This window comes from Ochlerotatus camptorhynchus, unplaced genomic scaffold (assembly GCF_037179485.1).
Source record: "Ochlerotatus camptorhynchus isolate MF236.1 unplaced genomic scaffold, CSIRO-AGI_Acam_v1.1 ptg000631l, whole genome shotgun sequence".
NCBI lineage: Eukaryota > Metazoa > Arthropoda > Insecta > Diptera > Culicidae > Ochlerotatus > Ochlerotatus camptorhynchus.
Genome location: NW_027041110.1, coordinates 67914 through 82722, shown reverse-complemented (window position 1 = coordinate 82722; position 14809 = coordinate 67914). Strand labels below are relative to the sequence as shown.

Below are 14809 nucleotides of genomic sequence, written 5' to 3'. Positions count from 1 at the left end.
GCGCTCACGCATACCCGCTTACGTATCATCATCATCATCGAGTGTGAGCACCCGTTTCTACATCTACATCGTTCATCAATCATCGTGCGCCTGTGTGCGCTGAGTACCGAGCGCGTCTCTTCCAGCCAGCTGTGTAAACGCCTACACATATAACGCTCGGTGGTAGTAGTTTAGAATTATCAGATAAGTTTTTGTTTTTTTTTGTTTCTTTTCCTCCCCCATTAGTTAAATTTTCATTTTGTATTTCTGTGTTTGTAGTGTTTTCTGTGTATTGTGTCTGTGCGTTCAGTGGGAGAGCGTTTTGCGCTCCCACTAGTTGAACAAAATGGATGTTTTGTCAGAAGACGACATGGATGACCATTCATCTCAGAAGAATGATGATGTCATCCCTGGTTCGTCGTCTCAGTCTGTCGATGGGCAGGCTGAGAAAAGCACCAGATTGCGGGCCTACCCGAATGACTCGACTGGCCTATGGGTTGTCTATTTTCAGCCCAAAAACAAACCCTTGAATGTTGTTCAGATATCTGATGATCTGACAAACCGATTCTCTGCCGTGACCGAAATAACGAAGGTTAGGCACAACAAACTTCGTGTGACCGTCGCTAACCTGAAACAGGCCAATGAAATTGCTGTTTCCCAGTTTTTCACACTGGAATATAGGGTGTACATTCCAGCCTCTGATGTGGAGATCGAAGGCGTGGTCACTGAGGCGAGCCTGAACCCCGAGATACTGGAGAAGCAAGCAGTTGGCCGATTCAAGAACCCCTTGCTTCCTCCGGTAAAGATACTGGCCGTTCATAGAATGAAGTCAGTATCGCTCAGCGAGGGTAAAAAGAGTTTTACCCCCACAGACTCGTTTCGAGTGACCTTTTCTGGATCTGCCATTCCTCAATACATCGAGCTGGGAAAACTTCGTCTTCCTGTGCGGTTGTTTGTACCTCGGGTCATGAACTGCCAGAACTGTAAGCGGTTGGGACATACGGCCTCCCACTGCGGCAACAAGGCACGCTGCTCCACATGCGGGGAGAAGCATGAGGATGGCGCTTGCGCAGCTACTGCACCAAAATGCGTGTACTGCAACGGAACTCCTCCTCATGCTCTCTCGTCGTGCCCGGCGTACAAACAGCTCGGGGACAAAATGAAACGCTCCCTTAAGGAACGTTCCAGGCGGTCTTTTGCAGAAATGCTTAAGACAGCCACGCCATTGACCAATGACAAAAATCCCTTTTCTCTTTTGTCAGATGACGAGACTGACTCTGACTTGGCTGAGGAGGGAACTTCTTTCAGTTTTCCGGAAGGTTCTGCACGGAAACGAAAGCGCATCCGTTCGTGAATTGTTGCAAATAAAGAACCCCAAATCAGCTTGCCCAAATCAAGGAGTGGTGGAAAAAAGGAGACTTCTACTCCTCCTGGATTCCACAAAACTGACTATACCCAGGATTTTCCACCTCTTCCGGGGACATCCAAAACCCCTGATGCCCCAATTTTAAGAACAGAAACCCCTTCTTCATCTGGGCTGTTCTCATTTGATGACATTGTGGACGGTATTCTCAAATACCTCAACATTTCTGATCCTCTGAAAAGCATTGTCCTCACATTGCTTCCGACTGTGAAATCCTTCTTGAAGCAATTGACTTCAAAATGGCCCCTTCTTGCAGCTATCATCTCCTTCGATGGATAATTTTCCAAACGAGGTCGGGGATTTGATCACTGTTCTACAGTGGAATTGTCGAAGTCTTATTCCAAAATTAGATTCGTTCGAGTATTTAGTCCATAACAATAATTGCGATGCATTTGCCCTCTGTGAAACATGGCTCTCTTCAGAAATTGATCTCCCTTTTTATGATTTTAACATTATTCGATTGGATCGTGAGGATTCACGTGGAGGAGGGGTACTTTTGGGGATCAAAAAGTGCCATTCCTTCTATAGAGTGAATCTTCCCGAATTCCCCGGTATTGAAGTTGTCGCATGTCAGGCTACCATTAAAGGTAAGAGCCTTTGTATTGCTTCTGTATATATTGCTCCTAGAGTCTCTGTTAATCGCAAACAACTTTTCGACATATGTGCGGTACTTCCCGCTCCATGGTTGATCATGGGAGATTTTAACTCCCACGGTACAGGCTGGGGGAAGCTGTACGATGATAACCGTTCTACTTTGATTTATGATCTCTGCGACAACTTCAACATGACAATACTTAACAATGGAGAAGTAACACGTTTGGCTGGTCCATCGTCGAATGGTAGCAGATTAGACCTCACCTTTTGCTCTAATTCACTATCGTTGGATTGCACTTGGCATGTAATCCAGGATCCGCACGGTAGTGATCATCTGCCGATCAAAATTTCGATTGCCAGTGGGTTCAACTCGTCAGAATCCGTTAACGTCGCGTATGATCTAACCCGTAACATCGATTGGACTAAGTTCCAATCCGCGATAGACGATACAGTATCGTCAGTGGAAGAGCTTCGGCCGTTGGAGGAATATAATTTCCTCTCTAATCTCATCGTCGACAGCGCACTTCAAGCTCAAACACGACCGGTGCCGCGATCGTCAATCCGTAAGAAAACACCATCGCTCTGGTGGGATCAACAATGCACGGAGGTTTACCGTAAAAAGTCCGACGCGTTTAAACTTTTTCGGAAACGCGGAACACGCGAGCATTTCGACGCATACACATCTCTTGAACGCGAACTCAAGAGCCTCATCAAGGCCAAAAAACGGGGTTACTGGCGGCAGTTTGTAGACGGATTGTCGCGCGAAACGTCTATGAATACGCTTTGGAGTACGGCACGAAGAATGCGTAACCGGTCTACTAACAACGAAAGCGAGGAATGCTCGGATCAATGGATTCTTAAATTCGCGCGAAAAGTGTGTCCGGATTCCGTGCCGTCGCAGTTGATTCCTCGCGAAACCGCGAATTCGGTAGACGAAATCAGTCAGCCTTTTTCAATGGTGGAACTTTCACTCGCTCTCCTTTCGTGTGGCAATTCTGCCCCGGGATCTGATAGAATCAAGTTCAACTTGCTGAAAAACCTCCCAGACGTCGCTAAGAGGCGCATGTTGAACTTGTAAAATCAGTTCTTGGAGCTCAATATTGTTCCCGACGATTGGAGACGAGTAAGGGTGATAGCCATTAAAAAGCCTGATAAACCCGCGTCGGATCACAATTCGTATTGGCCCATCGCGATGCTGTCGTGTATTCGGAAATTTATGGAGAAAATGATCCTTTTCGCCTCGACAAATGGGTTGAAACGAACCACCTTCTTTCAGATACTCAATTTGGTTTCCGTAGAGGTAAGGGAACGAACGACTGTCTCGCGTTGCTTTCCTCGGAAATTCAGTTAGCTTTTGCTAAGAAAGAGCAAATGGTTTCTGTGTTCTTGGATATCAAGGGGGCTTTTGATTCAGTATCCGTTGAAGTTCTTTCAGAGAAACTCAAGCTTGTGGATTGTCTCCATTAATGAATAATTGTTTGGACAATTTGCTGTCAGAAAAATATATGAGCTTTTCTCATGGAAACTCTACAGCTTTTCGATTTAGCTACATGGGTCTCCCCCAAGGCTCATGTTTAAGCCCCCTTTTGTGCAATTTCTACGTTAGAGAAATTGATGTTTATCTTAGTGACAATTGCACGTTGAGACAACTTGCAGATGACGGCGTAGTGTCTATCACAGGGCCAAAAGAGGTTGACCTGCAAGGACCCTTACAGGATACCTTGAACAATTTGTGTACTTGGGCTATTCAGCTAGGTATCGAATTCTCCACGGAGAAAACTGAGTTCTAGGAAGCATAGCCCAGCACAACCGAAGCTTCAACTTTTGGGTAAACCGATCACTCATTCCATGTCTTTTAAATATCTCGGGGTCTGGTTCGATTCCAAATGCACCTGGAGATCCCACATTGAGTATCTGAGACGAAAATGCCAACTAAGGATCAATTTCCTTCGATCAATTACCGGAACGTGGTGGGGAGCCCATCCACAAGATCTTCTGACGTTGTACCGGACAACGATTTTATCGGTTCTAGAATATGGTAGTTTTTGTTTCCAGTCGGCAGCTAAAACGCACATCATCAAGCTGGAACGGATCCAGTATCGTTGTCTTCGTATCGCGTTAGGATGCATGCACTCGACTCATACTATGAGTCTCGAAGTGCTGGCGGGCATGTTGCCACTATCCGTCCGTTTTTCAGAGTTATCTCTGAGGCTCCTCACCCGTTGCGAAGTAATGAACCCACTGGTGATCGAAAACTTTGAGAAGCTTCTGGTGCTTAATCCACAAATATGTTTTATGACTTTGTACTACCTATATTTAACACAGGATGTCAGCCCTTCAAGAAATATTCCCAATCGTGTAGTCTTCTCCGACATCGGCAATTCAGTGAATTTTGATTTATCTATGACGCAGGAAATCCGCGGAATTCCAGAGCATCATCGTCCTATGATTGCTCCGTCATTATACGCTGCAAAGTTTGGCCATGTTGATTCTGCAAGAACGTTTTTCACAGTTGGATCTCTAATAGAGGAGTCCGCTGGTTTTGGTGTATTTAATGAATTTCATAGCGCCTCTCGAAAACTTGAAGCTCCTTGTTCTGTGTATGTGGCTGAACTGGCAGCAATTCACTGCACTTTGGAAACTATTGCTTCACTTCTTCCAGACCACTACTTTATTTTTACGGATAGTCTCAGTTCTGTCGAGGCTATCCGTTCCATTAGGCCGGTAAAGCACTTCTCGTATTTTCTCTTGAAAATACGAGAACTGCTTAGTGCTTTACCCGTGCGCTCTTTCATCATCACCTTCGCGTGGGTCCCTTCGCATTGCTCAATTTTGGGCAATGAGAAGGCGGATTCACTTGCGAAGGTGGGCGCTATGGAAGGCGACATTTATGATCGACAAATCGCCTATAGTGAATTTTTCTCTATTTATCGTCAGCAGTCGCTCGTTAGCTTGCAACATAAATGGAGTGAAGGGAGCTTGGGATGATGGCTACATTCAATTATCCCTAAGGTGTCGAAGTTTGCATGGTTCAAAGGGTTGGACTTGGGTCGAGACTTCATACGCGTGATGTCTCGTCTCATGTCCAATCACTATTGTCTAAACGCTCACTTGTTCCGTGTGGGGTTGGGAGACAGCAATCTCTGTGAATGTGGACAAGGTTACCAGGACACTGATCACATCCTTTGGTCTTGTGCGGAGTATCGTGGAGTCAGATCACATTTTTATGATTCCCTTCGGGCTCGAGGTAGACAACCTAATGTTCCAGTTCGGGATATTTTGGCTAGACGCGATCTGGAGTTTATGAAACAAATATATGTTTACTTTAAGGATATTAACCTTAGATTGTAAGCTTGATTAACCTTGTGTTTAGTTTGTATTTTGTACGTGTGGAGTTTTTTTTTCAATGTTTGTTTTCAAGATGAATAGAAATAATTTCATGCTTTAAGATTAATTAAATAGTTGTATCGTAAACCACATTTCAAACCTCCTTCTTCCCTTTTCCCATCCAAAAAATTGTAAATCTCCACTAACCTCGAGACAACCGCGAGTACTCGGTCCAGTTCCTTTAACTTTAAATTTAAGACAGTAATAATGTATAACGCAAAGGATAACTCGGCTTTGTAAAGTTTATTCGATTGAGCCTGTACAAATAAAGTAATTATAAAAAAAAAACAGAGGGATTTTCGAACATCTTAATTTATTTTCGAAGTGTCAAATCTAAGTGAAAATTTGGTGAGTTAAGTTGTAACGCTCTGCAACTTGGCACAGTACCCGCTGACTACATCTAAAACGACATCTAAAATTAACAGTGGTGCCGGTGGTGTAGTGGTAAGCGTGATTACTTCTCACCCCAGCAGGCCTGGGTTCAATCCCAGTCGGCGCCGCCGGGATGTTCTGCGGCATAACATCTCTGATCACAGGAAGTGAAGCCGTTGGTCCCCGGTTCATGAGTTGATGGGTCGATATGTAGGGTCCAGCTGTGGGAGCTGCCTCCCTGGCGTCGATAGCATTGGTGCTCAGCACGGAAAACAAGATCGACGGAAAACAAAAGCAAGGAAAAAACAACATCTTAAATGAAAATATATTCTTTATCAATACGTACCGTTTGGGATTGTAGTCATTCAACCTTTTATTTTCATTTGCTTCACCAGTGCTCACTCGGCTGTCGATAGAAGCAGGCCACTCTCGAATTTGCGTCCATTGCTGCAATGGAAGCGCTCTGTCCCCCATTGGCGATACTGCCATACAATGCAACAACTGGAAGCAGATTCCGTTCTGATGGAGCAGGATTATTGGATAGCGGAAGATAAAGTGTTTGATGTGCTGTACCTTTTGAATATAGCTTTACGATGTTTTGTAAAATGAACAAGGATCCTTGGCTCTGTAAAGTGAATCATAAAATAGCTGATTGTAACACTCTGGAAGCTAAATTGAGAGATTGTATGTGTCGAACACTTGCCTTTCAACCTCTTCTTGTATCTAACAAGTACAAAATATAATTATAACATCTAATGATTCAGAAAACCGTTTTTGGAGCAAGTGAGAGGAAGCATTCCTGTTTTTTTCCCTTGATTTGTTTTCCGTCGATCTTGTTTTCCGTGCTGAGCACCAATGCTACCGACGCCAAGGAGGCAGCTACCACACCTGGACCCTACCTATCGACCCATCAACTCATGAACTGGAGACCAACGGCTTTACTGTTTGATTAAATTGAAATACTTGATTCTGATGCAACATTAAGCGGTATCTCGGAAAGTCCACTAAGCTTCATAAAATTAGAATGCTAGTTGAAATTAAGCATAGCCAACAGTAAGATCCGTTCCATGAGGGTACACTGATGTCAATACCATCGATGTAAGGTCACAAACTATAGCTTCGAATCATCTCCGTGTGCCGCATTTACATCGTCGTTTCTCCCACCCTTGAATCAAGAGCCAAACGAACCATCCCCACTGACGAGGACGACGATGTCGTCGACCATGAATCGCTTCATCTAGAGTAACGCATAAGTGTGCGGTGAACTCCATTACACCCTGCCGAACCCGTAGCACACCGGAGTCGTTGAAAATGATGCAATTTTATGCTGACCAACCACATAATGAGCCACCACACCACACATGCTGCCAAATATTTGAGCTGGTCTGGTGCAGCAGCTACGAATAAGTATTGTTGTAGGTCTCCGACCGGTGGAGGGAAAATTGGCTGACCAAAGCAAACAAAAAAGTGACTGTAAGTAACCGAGCGGACGAACCGACCGAGAAAACGAAGAGAAAACAGCAATGTACTACATCACTGAAAATTTGTGAAAACGTATCATTAAAATTGATTTGTAGCGATGAAATAATAATTTAGGAAAGGCCCCAGAAATTATACTCGATTCCTCGGTGAGGTCCACTGTTGCTGCTGGTGCCTTTTGGGATGCGAGCCTTTGTCTTTTTTTTTGCACTCTGTTGTGTGTCCAATAATCCAGCCTGTCAGTGGTGGTTTTGTTGGTTTTTCTCCAGATTCTGAACGGTCGTCGACGGCGCATAGACTGGACTTGGGTTGGGCAGGGACAGGTCGCTCGCCGTTGGTCTGCTGTTCGAAGGTGCTTTCACAAATTATGCTGCGTTTTATTGGCGTTTTGGCCTCACGTCTTGGCAGCTTGTTGGTTAAAACTGTCTTTCAGTGCTAATTTCTTTGATAGGTTGCTTTTCTGGGTGGGTTACTGGAAGCGGAAAGGTATTGGATTTTCGGTTGAGATAATGGTGAATCAATGGGCAGCCCGGGTCTGCTAGGTGATTCGGTGACCATAAATTTGACGATAACTAGCCATATAATTATTACCTTTTGGACGGAGGCACCCGTTGATGACGTCCTAGTTCGGTGGAAGTTTGTATGCTTAAGAGACCTTTCGAACGGGCGACAGGAAATAGGCTGCCAAAGAGCTTCGAAAATGACCGAGTGGGTGCTGATGACTATCAACAACAACAACAAAATCAACTGGGAGATGATTATTATTGACTGATAGAGGCAGACCCGAAAAAACAGTTTGGTCGTTTTACTTCCGCCTCAATTTCATCAGCATCATCGTTTCATGTTTCAAGTCTTTCCCATTTCTTCTCCTGCCAACAGACGTATGTTTCCCTCGATGCGCCTCACCGTGGACGGGTTGGACGCGGACACCAATTACTGCGTGCTGCTGGAGATGATGCCCATCAGCGACTGCCGGTTCAAGTTTAGCGGATCCCAGTGGGTTCCGGCGGGTGGCGCCGAGCCGCAGAGTCCACAACGGTTTTGCCTCCATCCGGACAGTCCCGCCCTCGGGACGCACTGGGCCTCCCAGCCGATTGTGTTCAACAAGGTGAAGCTCACCAATAATACACTGGACAACAATGGACACGTAAGTTGCGATGAGCTGGAGTGATTGTTTTTTTCCGTATCCGTCATATATGGGGGATACATTGTATGTTATTAATCGTGCTATAATGAGAACGGGATTATATGGGCCGTGATTATCACGTTTGATAGTAGATTCGTTTAGAGTGTGTTCTCAAGTGATGATTTACTCTTTTTCCACTTCCTACAGGTTGTGCTGACCAGCATGCATAAGTACCAGCCGCGGATACACATCATCCGGACGGCGGATCCATCGCAGATTCCGTGGGCTGCCCAACAGGCGTTCGTGTTCCCTGAGACGGAGTTTGTTGCTGTTACTGCCTATCAGGTAAGATAATGCATTTAGTGCAATATTTCAGGTTTTGACTAGAATATTCAAAAGGCACATTTTTAAAGGACGTAACGCAGTTCAACAAAGTTAAGTTGAACTAAGAACTGGTTATTTAACCTTATGCAGTGCTGCGTGCTGTCAATAATGTCTGAATTTCACATCCGATACTGATATTCTTGGAAAGCATAATATAAGGCGGTAAGGCTCTGATATTATAATCCATATGAATATCACTAGGGATAAGGAAAAAATCTTACTTTTATCTCAATAAATCAGATATTTTGTATAGCCGTTGCAATGTTTTAATTAATTTTAATTGTTACTGCAAAGCGTTTTTCTCGAAACACAGAGTTGATACACGGGTCCCACGATATATCAGGACTGGATGGACCAAACTGACTGAAATTTGAGGTGGAGACTCACAAGATGTATCCCGTATGCTTTACGAAGCTGGAATTTTAAGTCCACTTTTTAAAAATCGGTCTTCGTCATAAACACGGGAGCTGTTTAATGAGTCTTCATCCCAAAATTGATCCAATTTGGTCAAAGCAGTGATGAGATACCGAGGGACCCGTTCTTTTAAAACCACTAACTTCCAATACGAATATCTCAGCAATTTTGTTACCAAATGCCTTCATATTTATTTTGTTTATAGTTGAAAATGTATATTTTGATGCCCTGAAAAAAATAGCGGCGCTGGTGGTGTAGTGGTAAGCGTGATTGCCTCTCACCCCAGCAGGCCTGGGTTCAATCCCAGTCGGCGCCACCGGGATGTTCTGAGGCATAACATCTCTGATCACGCCTTCCTTTGGAAGGGAAGTAAAGCCGTTGGTCCCCGGTTCATGAGTTTGATGGGTCGATAGGTAGGGTCCAAGTGTGGGAGCTGCTGCCTCCCTGGCGTTGATAGCATTGGTGCTCAGCACGGAAAACAAGATCGACGGAAAATAAATCGAGGAAAAAAATGCCCTGAAAACAAGTTCTAAAAAAAATGTGTGCTTATACCATCCCATGATTTTTTACCGACTTACTTATATGTATCCCCTTAACTTCACTTTTAGTTTTTATAGATTTTAAAATAATCCGACAGAAAAATTTAACATATTGTTTATTTTTTCTGTTTAATCGTGCTATAGATTTTAACAGCTTCTGGAAAACTCTGCACAGTTCATAGGTCTTTATGGACGACTGGACACCAATGTTTTGAAACACCCAACCAGTTCGTCGTAGTTAGGGACATTTGTATCGATTGGTGTCAACAGGATTTCGAGCATAAATCGAATTATTGTTTTTAGAAACCCTCTGGGTCAACCTTATTATACCGATGAAAAAATACCAGACCAAAGGTGGAAGCTCGTGCTTTCAGTACATTGGCAGCAAACTATTTTTCATTAATTTATCCTCGATATTTTTCCTCTTTGTGGAAAAATAAAATAGCAACAGCTAACTGTACCAATAACTTGCCGGAGTAAAAGTTTTTAGTGGACTATCTCCACCTCAAAGGTCCTACAGTTGTGTTCAATATAATAGCAGCGCATGCCGATTTCCATACAAAATTTTCAACTTTGACAAGTTGTAACTTTGTTCTCTTAAGATCAATTGAGCTGAAACGTTCGCCACAGAACTACAAATATGTTCAATTTTACGATTAGAAAATACCAAATTTTTGGAAGCATCCAAATCAAAAACTGCTATTATTTTGAACTATTTTACCTAGTGTCTCACTTTCCGGCAGGTGCTTCCAAAAATTTGGAATTTTGTAATCGTAAAATTGAACATATTTGTAGTTCTGTGGTGAACGTTTCAGCTCAATTGAGCTTAAGAGAACAAAGTTACAACTTGTCAATGTTTTGCTGGAGATCTCACTCGTGCTCCTTTCGTATGGCAATTCGGCTCCGGAGGCTGATATAATCAAGTTCAACTTGTCGAAGAACCTCCCAGACGTAGCTAAGAGGCGCATGGAACTTGTTTTGTCAATTCCTGGAGCTAAATATTGTTCCGGATGGTTGGAGGCAAGTGAGAGTTATAGCCATTAAAAAGCCTGGAAAATCCGCGTCAGATCATAACTCGTATCGTCCCATCGCGATGTTATCGTGCATTCGAAAATTGTTGGTGAAAATGATCCTTTTTCGCTTGGACAAATGGGTTGAGACGAACCACCTACTCTCAGATACTCAATTTGGTTTCCGTAGGGGCAAGGGAACGAACGACTGTCTCGCGTTGCTTTCCACAGAAATTCAGTTGGCTTTTGCTAAAAAAAAAGCAAATGGCTTCTGAATTCTTGGATATCAAGGGGGCTTTTGATTCAGTATCGGTTGAAGTCCTTTCAGACAAACTCCACGCTTGTGGCCTTTCTCCATTGATGAATAACTTTTTGTACAATTTGCTGTCAGAGAAACATATGAGCTTTTCTCATGGAAACTCTACAGCTTCTCGATTTAGTTACATGGGTCTCCCCCAGGGCTCATGTTTAAGCCCCCTTTTGTATAATTTCTACGTCAGAGAAATTGACAATTGTCTAAGTGACAACTGTACGTTGAGACAACTTGCGTATGACGGCGCACAGTGGCACGAATATGAATAAAGACGGTCAAAAATATTTTCTACCCTTTTTCGACGTTTTAGAGACTGGGTGTCTTGGGAGAAGTTGCTCAAAATTATATCTCGCATCTTTTGAAATACACACCTGAATAATCTTTAAGCTAGTATTACACATCAAAATTCTAACTTTTTCCAGTTACGAGATAATGGTTCCATGTCTTCCACAAAGTTGCAGAACAGTTGATTTTATGAACATTTGCTAAAGACACCAAATTTCTACATCATAACTCTGTAGAGCTATAATAGATTTTCTCTTAAGACTACCTTAATATTGGTTTTTTGAGTTAATTAGTGCTTTTTTTCAAATTTGATCAATTTATCATGTTCTAAAAAATTGTTGGCATCATTAAAATATACAACTTTGCTGAATACACCAATGCTTTTTATTGACATCTATGTGATATACAGCCCATCAAGCGTTTTTGTGACGTCATATTCAACGGCTCTAAAAGAGGGTGGGCGGGCCCTGGCGGGGTCTAAAACTGGTTGTATTTTGAAGATTACCTTATAAAATAGTACTTCTGAAAATTTCAGCGTTGGGTACTGAGGGGTACCTAGTCAAATCTCGATTCGAAAATGTCAATATTATATACAGCCCATCGGACGGTTTTGTGACGCCATACTGAACGGCCCGAAAATATGGGAGGCGACCCCTGGCAGGGTTTAAAACCGATTGAATTTCGAAGATTACATTATAAAATAGTACTCCTGAAAAGTTCAGTTCTGGGTTTCCAGGGTCATCTAGTCAAATCTCGAGTCGAAATAGTCAATGTTATATGTACCCCATCATGCGTTTTTGTGACGTCATATTCAATGGCTCGAAAATAGGGTTGGCGGGCCCTGATGTAGTCGAAAACTGATTGTATTTGGAAGATCACCTTATAAAATAGTACTCCTAAAAATTTGAGCTTTGGGTACCGAGGGGTACCTAGTCAAATCTCGTTTATATATATTTAGTACAAGTTATAAACCAATGTGTGCTACGAGTGTGCTACTTACTCATGATAAAATTTACAACTATATAAAAAATGCATTATCTTGAAATATAATCAATGGGTTTGTTCATCAACTGTATATTCTGAACTTTGATATTTTGAGTATGCCAATATTGAAAAAAATATGTTTTAATTACTCCTTACCTGACTATCTTCGATAATATTTCCGTGAATCTTCTCCGCCCACACTTTGAACAATTCCATCCGACAAAGATTGAATGAATTCATTTTGAACCACAACTTCAATACAAGTTGTTCGTGAAAAAAATCACACCTAGATAATTAAATAAACCCTATCGCTCTTTGCTATCGCCAAAACGTCAAGCACAAAATAGTCATCTGCAGCAGCGTTCAACGATGTGCACGCGGGAATTTCAAACATCTGTTGTGAAGTCACGTTCTATGTTCTGAAAAGAGGGTGGGGTGGGTAGGTCCAAAGTTGGAACCGTAGACAGAATTTTATCATTTAATCTAGTTTTATTGAAAGTTATACCGATAGGTATTGCGAATATTTTAGTCCATATTGTATATAATAAAGGGCAAGGAATATACCAATATTATAAGCTTGCATTATAATATTTGCAACTATCAACATATGAGTATCAATATTGCAATGAATGTACATATCAATGTAGGTACACTGAATAACAAACAAATTAAGAACAAACCCATTAAATACATCTCCAGATTAAGCTTAATAATTTAAATAATTTGCAAGTTCAAACACGTGTAGGTTAAAATCATTGATTCATAACTCAATATCCAACGCTGAACTTTTCAGGAGCACTATTTTATAATGTAATCTTCGATATTCAATCGGTTTTAATCCCTGCCAGGGGCCGCCTCCCATCTTTTCGGGCCGTTCAATATGGCGTCACAAAACCGTCCGATGGGCTGTATATAATATTGACATTTTCGAATCGAGATTTGACTAGGTACCCCTCAGTACCCAACGCTGAAATTTTCAGAAGTACTATTTTATAAGGTAATCTTCAAAATACAGCCAGTTTTAGACCCCGCCAGGGCCCGCCCACCCTCTTTTCGAGCCGTTGAATATGACGTCACAAAAACGCTTGATGGGCTGTATATCACATAGATGTCAATGAAAAGCATTGGTGTATTCAGCAAAGTTGTATATTTTAATGATGCCAACAATTTTTTAGAACATGATAAATTGATCAAATTTGAAAAAAAGCACTAATTAACTCAAAAAACCAATATTAAGGTAGTCTTAAAAGAAAATCTATTATAGCTCTACAGAGTTATGATGTAGAAATTTGGTATCTTTAGCAAATGTTCATAAAATCAACTGCTCTGCAACTTTCTGGAAGACATGGAACCATTATCTCGTAACTGGAAAAAGTTAGAATTTGGATGTGTAATACTAGCTTAAAGATTATTCAGGTGTGTATTTCAAAAGATGCGAGATATAATTTTGAGCAACTTCTCCCAAGACAGCCAGTCTCTAAAACGTCGAAAAAGGGTAGAAAATATTTTTGACCGTCTTTATTCATATTCGTGCCACTGTGCGGCGTAGTGTCTATGACAGGGCCCAAAGGGGTCAACCTGCAAGGACCCTTACAGGATACCTTAGATAATTTGTCTACTTGGGCTTTCGAGCTAGGTATCGAATTCTCCTCGGAGAAAACTGAGTTGTTCGTTTTTTCTAGGAAGCATAGTCCAGCACAACCTGAGCTTCAACTTTTGGGTAAACCGATCACTCATTCTATGTATTTGTAATATCATGGGGTCTGGTTCGATTCCAAATGCACCTGGCGATCCCACATTGAGTGTCTGAGACGAAAATGCCAACAAAGGATCAATTTTCTCGGAATAATTACCGGAACGGGGTGGGGAGCTCATCCACAAGATCTTCTTACGTTGTACCGGACAACGATTTTATCGGTTTTAGAATACGGTAGTTTTTGTTCCCAGGCGGCGGCTAAAACGATACTGGATACGTTCCAGTTTGATGATATACATATATCATCAAACTGGAACGTATCCAGTATCGTTGTCTTCGTATCGCGTTAGGATGCATGCACTCGACTCATACGATGAGTCTAGAAGTGTTGGCGGGCGGTGTTGTCAGGCTCTTCAACCGTTGTGAAGTTGCGAACGCACTGGTAATCGAAAACTTTGAAAAGCTTCTTGAGCTCAACTTTTATGTTTTATGTCATTGTACTACGAGTACATAACACTGGATGTCAGCCCTTCACAGCATAATCCTCATCCTGTATGCTTCTCCGACTTCGGCAATTCAGTTAGTTTTGATGTATCTATGACGCGGGAGTTTTGTGAGATCCCAGAACATCATCGTTCCATGATTGTTCCGTCAATTTATACTGCAAAGTTTGGCCAAGTTGATTTCGTAAGATTCTGTGAATGTGGACAAGGTTACCAGGACGCAGATCAAATTATTTGGTCTTGTGCTAAGCCTCGTGGAGTCAGATCTGAGCTGTACGATTCCTTTCGGGCTCGAGGTAGACAACCTAATGTTCCAGTTCG

At 42.3% G+C, this 14809-nt stretch overlaps 1 protein-coding gene across 2 annotated transcripts in view; it reads left to right on the top strand.

The window, feature by feature from the left end:
- LOC135714228 (T-box transcription factor TBX6-like) overlaps nt 1-14809 on the top strand; it is a 121115-nt gene that overhangs the window by 89569 nt on the left and 16737 nt on the right. For both annotated transcript variants that reach the window (XM_065237557.1, XM_065237558.1), the window contains exons 3-4: nt 8114-8381; nt 8568-8705. In XM_065237557.1, coding sequence (XP_065093629.1) covers nt 8114-8381; nt 8568-8705 — 406 coding nt within the window. The remainder of the gene's footprint in view (nt 1-8113; nt 8382-8567; nt 8706-14809) is intronic.